The sequence below is a fragment of the Pseudophryne corroboree genome, chromosome 2 (genome assembly GCF_028390025.1).
Source record: "Pseudophryne corroboree isolate aPseCor3 chromosome 2, aPseCor3.hap2, whole genome shotgun sequence".
In the NCBI taxonomy this organism is placed as follows: domain Eukaryota; kingdom Metazoa; phylum Chordata; class Amphibia; order Anura; family Myobatrachidae; genus Pseudophryne; species Pseudophryne corroboree.
This window is the reverse complement of record NC_086445.1, coordinates 466093893-466106436: the sequence shown is the minus strand read 5'-3', so window position 1 is coordinate 466106436 and position 12544 is coordinate 466093893. Positions and strand designations below refer to the sequence as shown.

General features: G+C 42.0%; 1 protein-coding gene across 2 annotated transcripts in view; it reads left to right on the top strand.

Annotated features, from left to right (window-relative positions):
- ST6GAL2 (ST6 beta-galactoside alpha-2,6-sialyltransferase 2) overlaps positions 1 to 12544 on the top strand; it is a 232064-nt gene that overhangs the window by 133461 nt on the left and 86059 nt on the right. For both annotated transcript variants that reach the window (XM_063953803.1, XM_063953802.1), the window contains exon 3: positions 9420 to 10355. In XM_063953803.1, coding sequence (XP_063809873.1) covers positions 9482 to 10355 — 874 coding nt within the window. In that variant the 5' untranslated portion in view covers positions 9420 to 9481. The remainder of the gene's footprint in view (positions 1 to 9419; positions 10356 to 12544) is intronic.

The window sequence follows — 12544 nt, the reverse complement described above, 5'->3', positions numbered from 1 at the left end:
AGACAGAGGGAGAGTCTGCCAGCACACACCAAAAACGCTATAATTATATAGGGACAACCTTATATAAGTGTTTCTCCCTTATAGCATCTTTTATATATATACAATATCGCCAAAATCAGTGCCCCCCCTCTCTGTTTTAACCCTGTTTCTGTAGTGCAGTGCAGGGGAGAGCCTGGGAGCCTTCTCTCCAGCTTTTCTGTGAGAGAAAATGGCGCTGTGTGCTGAGGAGATAGGCCCCGCCCCTTTTTCGGCGGGCTCGTCTCCCGCTATTTTTGAAGTTAGGCAGGGGTTAAATATCTCCATATAGCCTCTGTGGGCTATATGTGAGGTATTTTTTGCCTCTAATAAGGTTTTTATTTGCCTCTCAGAGCGCCCCCCCCAGCGCTCTGCACCCTCAGTGACTGTTGTGTGAAGTGTGCTGAGAGGAAAATGGCGCACAGCTGCAGTGCTGTGCGCTACCTTTATGAAGACTCAGGAGTCTTCAGCCGCCGATTTTGGACCTCTTCTCTCTTCAGCGTCTGCAAGGGGGCCGGCGGCGCGGCTCCGGTGACCATCCAGGCTGTACCTGTGATCGTCCCTCTGGAGCTAGTGTCCAGTAGCCAAGCAGCAAATCCACTCTGCACGCAGGTGAGTTCACTACTTCTCCCCTAAGTCCCTCGTTGCAGTGATCCTGTTGCCAGCAGGACTCACTGTAAAGTAAAAAACCTAAAAACTTTTTCTAAGCAGCTCCTTAAGAGAGCCACCTAGATTGCACCCTGCTCGGACGGGCACAAAAACCTAACTGGAGTCTGGAGGAGGGTCATAGGGGGAGGAGCCAGTGCACACCACCTGATCTGGTAAAAGCTTTACTTTTTTGTGCCCTGTCTCCTGCGGAGCCGCTATTCCCCATGGTCCTTTCAGGAACCCCAGCATCCACTTAGGACGATAGAGAAACATAAATGAATTGTGTGTATGTGCACACACTTTGTTTAATGCACAAAGTTGTTAAAAATATTGGCTACAGTGACCTTCAGGCTGTGTGTATAAGGTATATATGAAACATAAATGCATTCTGTGCTGAGACTTAGGTCCCATCACCGTGATATCTCATTATGGTATGCAATTATTCCAAAATACGGAATAATCTGATATCCAAAATACCTCTGGTCCCAAGCATTTTGGATAAGGGATACTCAACCTGTATTTAAGATATAGAGGCATATATATATGAATAATCTTAGAAACTGCCTTAATTACTAACACTCTGTATTGTGGCAGATATTTAATGTAAATATACCCACTATGTACGTAGGGAAACCCGCATATTTCACATTAGCGGAAAACTGCTCTGGGGGAATCTGACACTGCGCACGTGCAGTGTCAGTTTTTGGAATCTGGTCCAATGGAGGATGCGGGAGGGGGATAAAAATATCTCTCTCCTGCTACCATGCCTCCATAGGCTAAAATGAGTTTACACCATCTGAAGATTCACTTTAAGGGTTTAGTACATAAAGGTCAGATTGCAGTCCCCATTGATCATTTTGGGATCTACAATCTGTACTGCTAATTAGCATTCTGCATAATATTTCTGTGGCATCTCCTGTATTATGCTATTAGTCCATAGTCACAAACCATAAAATTATGCAGAAGCATCAGTTTCTACATCATTTTCTGGAAATCAAAAGCTCATACATAGGCCACATAGTGCTGCGGTATTTCCCATTCTCCATTAGTTCTACCATTACATGGCTTTGTGCATTCAGCAGGCGATACAGTATGTGAATCTCCAATTGCATAGCCCTGGGCTTCCAGGTGTGCTTTTTGGGAGAAAATATCACCATATGCTTACAGTGACCTGAAGGCAGTTTTTCTATAAATAGACGAGATTGGAATGTATGGCAGTGACACAGACATGCCATCCTGAGAGACTGATACACTTCCCAACACACAGTATACAGTTGTTATTCTCTTGAAAGGTAGAAAAACCTCTGCAAATTCTAACTGGATCTTCTGGAAAGGTTGAACAGCAAACTAAAATACATTTATTAGAAATGATAAATTCACAAAAGATTTGGCTCATATACATTGGAATATGATTTAATTACACTACATAGAAGAAAGCCGTATTTGTAGACCGCTATCATCCGGCATCAAGTCCTCTGTTAGAGACTTGTGGGAGATGTTGCCCATGACAACCAATCCGATTTATAGCTATTATCCTCTAGAAGGTGCTAGATAAATGATAAGAAGAATCTGATTGGTTGCCATGGGCAACAACCCCACTTCTAAAAACCTGCACTTTACTAAATATACTCCTTGGTCCCCATGCAGGACTGACACAAAGGGCCTGATTCTGAGTCACGCACTGCTGCGACCGCTTTAGCTTTTGCTATAATCACATCTATGACTATGGGCGGGATGTAATGGAGTCCAAGACTGCCAGACGTGCGGAATTTCAGATGATCTCAGATGTTTTTTTAAAGGGGCAATCATTTACTAGGCAAAACTATGCCTTGTAAATGATTGCAACTTAAAAAAAAAAAACGAGTTCGACCGGCATACAACATGTTCGGCGATCTCGGACTCCATTACATCCAGCCCTATATGCTAATGCTAGTTTTAGCGCTTCGCACAGTGTACAAGTATATATCTAAATGTGCAAGGACTGAGACGCCCACTTTGAGCATCTTTAGATGCTGTAATACGCTTGGTGAATTTTTTAGAAACTTTAACGAGCACCATGTTAGGTACTGACTGTCCATCAGAATATGGACTCCAATGTGAGTGATTAGGGATGTAGTCAGAATCCTGGTGGTCAGAATAGCAACGCCAGTATTCCGACCTCTAGAATGCCAGCAGTGCCGCCACAGTTATTCCCATTCCTGGGTGTCCATGAGTGGGAATAGAACCTGTGGTGAGCACAGCGGTGTCCCCCACCCCGGTGTTGGTATTCTGACTGCTGGGATCCCGTCCCCAACCCGAGAAATTAAGTGAGTTTGACGCAGCCATGACACTCCCATAGCATGGTTATGACCATCTTTGTGGCTTTTTATAGCCACCTCTGCACATGTTACAGCTGCCCCACCTGTAGTGCAACATGCCTGAATAACCCCATAGTTTTATTGCATATACATTTACTGCTAGAATCTTAGAGGCATGTGCTGTGGTGGTTAACAAGCTTTCCTTGGAACCTATGTAATATAGCTCTTGAGTAAAAATAATTTTAGTGGAATCTTAATTTTTTAAGACATTGATGACATACTGTATTTCTGCAACATTTATTGTACATATGTTAGAGCTCGTCTGATATCTTAAATCTGTTATCCGGATGATCGGTCGACCCCATATGGACGGGTACAAAAGGTCTACATAGTCAATAGGATGACATGTAAAAGGTCGACTGTGCTTAAGGTCGACAGGTTCAAATGGTCGACATAATGGTCAATGGGGTTTTTTTTTCTTCAACTTTTTTATACTTTTCCATCCACGTGGATTACGATTGGGAATAGTAACCTGTGGAGAGCGCAGTGGTAGTGGAGCGAAGCATCTTGCCCGAAGCATGACGAGTGTACAAGTTTCCACCAATTTGCTTTTACATAGTTCAATATACAAAATAATAAAAAAATATGTCTACCATTTCTGCGTTGACTGTTTTACTGTGTCGACATTTTGTATATGTCGACCTTGCCAGGTGTCGACCAAATTGACCCTGTTGACAATGTGCATGTCGACCATATGGGGTCAACCTAATGATCCACACTGCATAAATCTGAGTGGCCTCACAATGAATAGTGGAGGAGTAGTGACAGTGCCTAGATTTTCTTTTCTTTAACTACAGCGTCATACAAAACACAACATTTGAAACCTTGTTATAATTGATCCATTTATACGATGTAATGTTTTTTGGGGGGTTTTACCTCCCATGAGCAAGCGATTACGTTTCATTTGGGCAGTTTACAGCATAGGTTTGATATCTACTTAATTTGACAGTACATTGGCAGCTTCACTTGTCCAGTCTGTTAGGACTTGAAAAGAGTCCAGTGCTAATTGAGATGTATACATTTCAGCTATGTATAGGCCTTGCGGTCACACAGTCTAGATTCACAGACTTGCAGATCATACATGACAGTGGCCAGTTTAGTCTACTTATAGTCTGTCAGTTCTGTTTAGAAGCGTTTTAAACTTCTAAAGTCTTTGCCTGAGCATGCTTCTGTGGAACTCTGAGCTTACATTTATGTTGGGATTGTTGACTTAGTCATTCATATGCTATTGTGTTTAACAAAACAGCTTTATGTTTCCAGACTCTGACCATGTAAGGGACACTCAGAAAGTGTTATTATATATAGTGTTTTCTTAGCCTTGCATATTGACTGAATTCAACCACGTGCTTTATGAATAATGCTTTTAGTTATTTAATACATTTGCCTGCGCACCAAGACTGCAGTGTGGCCCATTAGACATAGAAAATGCTGTTTTTAAAATAAAATAATAAAAAAAGTCTTGGTTGCCTTATTTTTTTCTAGCTCAAATACCTATTATTTGATTTCTTTTTATCTGTGTTGTTTTATACTGCATTTGTGCATTCACATCATCTGACAAGGGCAACATAAAGAAGAAAATCCATTGCTCCTGCTAAGCATTGCTGTGTGATGTGAGCTTGGAGAAAAATAAAAGCACAATACTATGGGTGGTATGAGAGAGGGTCAGGCAACACCACAGCTGTTTGCCTGGAGTTCAGCAGCTGTAATATATTTTCATCATCAGGTTTTATGGGATGGGAATTGTTCCAGTAAATGCAGCAATATCAGCAGGTGGTCAGGGTTATCTGAGGGTTAGATTACAGAAGACCAAAGAAAAATACATACCTATACTCTGTAATTGAACTATTGTATTTAAAATATATGCAATTATCAAAATGTTGTACGTTACCCCTACTAAAAATAAATTTTGTACACATTTGGCTTACATATTTGCAGTAATGATCTGATAAAGTGTGTGTGTGTGTGTGTGTGTGTGTGTGTGTATGTATATATATATATATATATATGTGTGTGTGTGTGTATATAGATATAGATATAGATATATCTATCTCTATATATACACACACATATTATATATATATTATATATAGAGGCTGGCAGATGGTCCAGCACTCAGTACAATAATGAAATAATGCTGCGGTGTCTTCCTAAATATGCATAGATAGACAATTTTCCCTACTTGCTCACGGGTGAGTAGAGTCAAAAAAGGAGGCGGCACTCCACAGGCTTTGTAAAACGAAGAAAACTTGTATTAGATGTACACAGCAAAAATGTGCTCAGAACGGAGAGGTTACATTATAACGACGTTTCAAGGCTGCAAACCCTTTTCATCAGTTTTAGTAACCATATGTGCAACAGAAACAAAAGTGAACTGAAAAAGTATGTCAATACAGTATGGCAATCATTTTCACGTTAATTTCCTTAGTTTAAATCTTTTTAATAACTTTAAAACTACTCATGATGTGTCCTTACATTTTTTTTATGAAGGTAAAATTAAAATGAAATCAAACAAGTTGAAAAATGTTGTTGTTGCTGTTATTATTATTTATACATGGTGATTCAAAAGTCGCAGTACACCCTTTTGTTTCAAAAACTGTGCAGGAAATGGGAAAACTGACTTAGATTCAAGATGGACGATTTCAAGATGGCGCCCATGTTCGGTACTTACAATAAAAGATAGCCCACCTTACCCATACGTTACTGGAGTATTCAGTTTTTCCATTTTTTGCACAGTTTTTGAAACAAAAGGGTGTACTGCGACTTTTGGACCACCCTGTATTATTAGATTTATACATTTTTGTGTTAATGCTGACAGTCTTTATTATTCCAGCATTTGCTTATGTTAAACCCGCACTAACTTTTAAATAAAACTGTAAAGATTTCTGGGGTTTTGTTTTTCTTGAAGACAAACTGGGAGGAATTCTAATGTTATCACCCCCGATCTCTGTCTAAAGTGACGAGAGATTACAGGGGGCGATATACAATTGATGTCCCCTATCGTGCTGATCGCGTCCATTACGTGGCTAAACCAGACACTAAAGTGGCTAAACCTGACTAAGCTAATAGGCGCGATCAGGAAAAGTGCCGTTTGGGTGCTTTTAACACATTTCAGCTCTCCATCCTCTGCGGGTGCGAGCTGAAATGTAGACGCCGGCAGCTGATCGCGCACTAATGAAGCTCCATTCTACGCCAGCTAGTGGCTGCCGGTGGGTATAAGATTTGAATTCCACCCAATGAATATAATCCGATTGATGTTTTTTTTTCCTCTTTTTGATTTGCATTTATTTGCCCCACATAAAAATGTAAAAAATGTTCAGTTGTGCACAATGGGACTAATTCAGATGTGGTTGGGGTTGCTATCACTTCCTTGGAAGCAGCAGTGAAAGCACTGTGTGTAAATGCAGCAGAAGGCGTCTATTACACAAGTAGACACCTCCTGCTACAGTAGTGATCCGAGCTGTGTCTTAGGACACAGCATCGGATCACTGCGACGCCATGTGCAGAACATTGGTATTTTGTACATCAGGATGCAGAACCTTCGGATTCATACTTGCTCTTGCAGATGTGGGACAATGCGATTACATGTCATTTCAGTATAGTAAGAGTATGGAGATGCAAGTCAACCACTGCTCTTAGAGATTTGTCCAGTATCTGCAATATGCACCTTTTAGTTGTTGTATATAGTATCTCTGTGCACTCTGGAATCCTGCTGCAAATTTCTAAGTTGATAATAATGACTGAAACGTTTTTTTGCACAGGACCTTTCTATAACCTAGATTTAAACTTGCATGTGTGTTAAGGCATACACAACTCAAAATGCAACCACAGAAATGCTTGGATGCATTTTTGCATACAAAAGTCACAATTTTATATCTTTAAATCTAAATAAGGCACTATGTGTTTCTATTGGCTGTATGGCATGTAATCCATTATCCAAAAAGTAAAAAAAAAAAAAATGGAAAAAAAAGTTAATAATTGCACCTTTTAAACCAAAAAGTCATGTTGGGGGACATGACCGATTAGACACTGTAAGAAGCAATCCTATACAGTACAGTTAGACATAGGTAGTGGTGGTTAGTTTGTGAAAACGGGCCCTTTTGTAACTGTTACCTATATTCAAGTCATTATATTACAACTTACAGAAAAATGCCATCTTAAAAAACCAACCAAATATGTTCTGGACATGGGTCTGATACTTTTAGTCTTAAACTGGGGCATACAGTGGTAGGGGCCGTGGATCCTCCAGAGGTGGGCCTGCAGTACAGTCCAAAATTCAAATAGGGGATCCACACCAACTGTCAGTGAGGCCTAATTTAGGGGTGTAGTACGGTCAGCTTACCGACGCCAGGATCCCGGCAGCATACCGACGCCGGGATCCGACGTCGCTGCGCTCGCCACGCTGCGGGGGTTCTATTCCCACTCTATGGGTGTTGTGGACACCCACGAGTGGAAATAGTCCCTGTTGGTCGGCATGCCGACCATCGGGACAGTGACCCGTCGGGCTGGTGGAGGAGGTCATGTGACTGTCGGTCAGCTGACCGGCGGTCACATGAATACCACCCTAATTCAGACCTGATCGTAGCAGCAAATTTGTTAGCAGATGGGCAAAACCATGTGCACTGCAGGAGGGGCAGATATAACATGCTCAGAGAGAGTTAGATTTGGGTGGGGTGTGTTCAAACTGAAATCTAAATTGCAGTGTAAAAATAAAGCAGCCAGTATTTGCCCTGCACAGAAACAATATAACCCACCCAAATCTAACTGTCTCTGTACATGTTATATCTGCCCCTCTGCAGTGCACATGGTTTTGCCCATCTGCTAACAAATTTGCTGCTACAATCAGGTCTGAATTAGGCCCTGAGTCCTGACTGGCAATGTTTAGAGTGGCGGTTGGTGTGGTTCCCCTACTTGGATTTTGGACTGCTTTGAAACCCCACCTCTGGAGCCTCCACTGGTAGGGACCTATGCTTAAGGGGTGCGGTCATCCACCAGAGGGACAGACACTTGGCTAACCATTAGGCAAATTTTGGTGTAGATGTGAACCAGGCACTCATGTTTATACGTCATCCTGCTCCAGCAGGTATCTGACCATCTAATAGTATAACAATGTATAATTCGAGTGCACGGTCTAGAATCTGACCCCTACAGGAGGTGTGGGCTCTCATGCACTGGGGCCCAATGGGGATTTCCCCAATACCCCTGAGGGATAGTCCGACACTGTCTTTAGATTAGTGATATGCAGATATCTTTGTCTCTTTTTCTTTAAAGCCATAATATATATTTACTGGATTATTATTGAACCCTCAAACACCTTTCTTGCAAAAGTAACACACTCTATAGATTTACATTTACATTACTAAGCCTACAACCATTCTTATGAACTTCTATGTATGATAAAATCATTGGCTGCCACGTTTAATTAAACATAAATATTAAAGTGTGTGATATACTCCGGTGCAGATTAATCACAAGTTATACCCCTTTTAGACTGCCAGCTTTTAACATGGGTTATTGCACATGAGCGCTCAAAACCCATTTTGCTGTGCGGTCTGAAAGAGCCGAGTTGGAATAATCCAGGTCGAATGACCCGGTATTCTAACTCTGTGCTGTGTAAATGGGAAGCTGGGTCGATCAACCCCTTTCCCGTTCACTCTTAAAGATCACATTATTATTATTATTATTATTACATTTTATTTATAGGGCGCCACAAGTGTTTTGCAGCGCCGTACAAAGGACAGTACAGGGAGACAAAACTTAGCATAACAGTAAATAAATAACAAAAATAGAGTGCAGGTAACAAAGAGCACCACAATTCTCACAACATAATACAGCTTAGATGTAAGTAGCGAGTGAGTAATCATTGTACTACTTGGGGCTGGCGGCCATAGATAGAGAAGAGCCTTTACCAGTAGGAGAAAAAGCAGGTAAAGATGGTCGCTGAGTGAAATGTGTAGAGAAGAGGGCTTAGACAACAAGAGGAAAGAGGGCCCTGCTCTGAAGAGCTTACAATCTAGTGGGGAGGGGCGACAGACAGATGACATGAGGTGCAAGCAAGCAGGAGGAAGCCTGATGGCAGTATGCAAGCAAAGCAGAGATGTTCAAGTCATGGGACGGGGGATGGAGGAGCAGCCTAAGGACTAGGTTATGCATCGGAGGTTATGCACATGATTTCTAAGCGCTGTCCCCGCTGCAATATGTTGGGTTGGGGATAGCGGCGGTGAGGGGCCTGAGGCGGGTTGCACCCTGGAAGCACCCATATCAAGCTCCCGGGTGCGACCCACCTCAGGCGGTGTGAAAGGGATATTAGTGTTACACTGAACAAGCAACCTGCTGATTTTATGAGAGGTCTTTCAACTTGCCATGTATATTTTCTGACCAATTTTTGTTTTATTCTTACAGGTTACAATCTAACTTTCTGCTTTACTAGCATAAAGATCATAGGAGCCAGAGCAGACTAAGCCATGAAACCTAACCTAAAGCAATGGAAACAACTTATGCTATTTGGAATCTGTGCCTGGGGCTTACTGTTTCTGGTGATCTTCATCTACTTCACAGACAGCAATTCAGTGGAACCAGTGCCAAGTTCATTCTCTTACATAGAGGCTAAAAAACTCCTGCCTATTCAAGGAAAGCAGAGGGCCATCATGGGAGCACTTCAAGACCCATCATTATCCTACGCCATCAACGATAACAATCTTATTAATGAAGACATTTTAAACTCCTTTAAATCTGACCCAGGTAACATTAAAACTATAGCAGATGTGGAGAATTATTTTGAAAGTGAAGATAAATTTATAAAGAAAAGCAAAGGCCTCATCCATAGTCTTGTAGATTATAATCAGGCAGATTCACTTAATTTAATGGCTAATGCTAGGTATCGGAAAAATCCACAACCGCGACACCGAAAAGTACGAAGGAATGTACATCGCAGGAAACAGCATATGTTTGATGAGCCCGATGACTGGAATGGATTCTCTTCAACCATGTCCAAATCTTTTCTGCAGAAGCTATGGAAAGGGAATGTCTCATCAAAGATGCTGACACCTCGTCTTCAGAAAGCTAGGCGGGAGTACCTGAGAGCCAACAAGCTGGGCGTTAACTTCTCAGGAAAACAGAATGTAAGGAAACTTAGTGCCCAGGAACTGCTGTGTATACTGAAAAAGCGAGCTCATGTCAGGATGCTGGATGGCAAGGAAGCTCCATTCTCCAACTTAGGATGGGAAAAGTATTTCCCCCAAATACCACTGAACAAGCTGTATCCGCAAGGCTTTTCTACCTGTGCAGTTGTTTCATCTGCTGGTGCAATACTTAACTCTTCCCTTGGAGCAGAAATTGGTGAGTTTTTATTTGGTTTTAAGTAAATGTATTATTATTTATTATTTTAAATAATTATGTATTTGTTAATAAATATTACATATAGTACAGTGTAAAGACATAACCTTGCATACTGTACCATAGTAATAGGTTACACATTGCATATGTCACTAATACCCAGCCATTTGCACATAGTATTCCCCAGCATTTAATCTGGAACTACCTGCATACTCCATTTTGTGTCTAAATTCTCACATGACCTTATTAAAGCAACGCGGCAGCCTGTGAGTGGAACAAATACCTTCATGATAGCAGCTGTAACCTTAAAACATGGTAACGATATTTTATGTTGCTGCGTATTATCAGTAAACATACCCAACCGGGTGTGGAATTGAAAGTCGACAGTAACTAGGTCGACAATGTCTAGGTCGACCACTATTGGTCGACAGTAACTAGGTCGACAGGGTGTCTAGGTCGACAGGGTCTTTAGGTCGACATGTTCTAGGTCGACAGGTCAAAAGGTCGACATGAGTTTTTAATGTTATTTTGGTGTCGTTTTCTTCGTAGAGTGACCGGGAACCCCAATTAGTGCACCGCTTCGCTCGCCATGCTTCGGGCATGGTGCCTTCGCTCCGCTACCGCTTCGCTCGGCACAGATTACCGTTCCAATCGTAGTCCACGTGGATCGTTAAGTATGAAAAGGTTCAAAAAAAGAAAAACATTGTGAAAAACTCATGTCGACCTTTTGACCTGTCGACCTAGAACATGTCGACCTAAAGACCCTGTCGACCTAGACACCCTGTCGACCTAGTTACTGTCGACCAATAGTGGTTGACCTAGACATTGTCGATCTAGTTACTGTCGACTTTCAGTCCGGATACCTACCCAACCACACCCACTGAATTCTGATGTATATAATGTACAACCACAAGTTAACGGTTCCTGGTGGTACATCAGTATATCCCAGTTCTGCTTTCTTTACAGTGTTTTAGAAATGAGCACTTCACTTAGCATTGGTGTATATAGAGACTCTGGAACATATTCCACACTTGGCAGCGAAACCTTTCCACCTGCACAGTATAGTCTAGAAAGTTTATAGAATGCCCACAAAGAATACAGGCAAACAACTGTTTCCGTTCAGAATGTCTGAAAGCAATATGTTGACATTCACAAATGTTGACATGGTTAAAATGTTGACATGTTCAAAATGTCAGCAGCAAGGTTTTGTGTTATTTTAGGGTTAGGGTTAAGCTAAAATATGCAAAAAAAATGTATGTCGACATCCTGGTGTTGACATTATGAACATGTCAACATTTTTAAAAGTTGACATTTTGCTTGTCGACTTTTCATTCTACACCACAGCAAACAAAAGCTGCGTCCACAGCATGCATGATAAAGGATTGAATGGAGCAGCTGCAAATGCCCAGTGGCAGCTGCTTCTCATACAAGTCTTTTTGTGTGCGGACCTGACCGCTCAATTAGCGCACTAGGTCAGAGAAACCTGAGAGCTGCTAGCAAGATGAGACAGGTGCCTTACCATAGTGGAAGAATGTGTGCTTAGAAAGCTCAGATCTGTCTTCTACTGGTTACATTATGTATGTATGTACAGTCAGAGCCGTAACTAGGTGTGTGCCGATGGTGCCTTGCCCACAGCACAAATGCACTAAGGGCGCACCATGGAGCATCACACCCGCATGGCCGTAGATTCACTGTTTTAGGCGGCACCACCTGCAAATAAGGGGACTCTGCCGTAATGTGTAAAAAGGGGACTCTGTCAGCCGTAATGTGTAAAAATGGGACTCTGCTGTAATGTGTAAAAAGAGGACTCTGCCGTAATGTGTAAAAAGGGGGACGCTGTCTGCCGTGATGTATAAAAAGGGACACTATCTGCTGTAATGTGTAGAAAGGGGACTCTGTCTGCCGTAATGTGTAAAAAAGGGGATGCTGTTTGCCGTAATGTGTAAAAATGGGGCGCTGTCTGCCAAATGGTGTAAAAGGGGCTCTACCTGGTGTAGTGGCTCTACTGTGCGGCGTAATTTGAATAATGGAGACTACTGTGCACCATTATATGAATTGGTATTATTTGTGGCCACACCCCTTTCCCGTGAAACCATGTCCCTATTTTTTGTGCGTGCCTACTGCGCGCACTGCCACCAGTTTACGTTACGAGGGGGGGGGGGCGCCGATGCCGTTTCTTGCACACAGCGCTA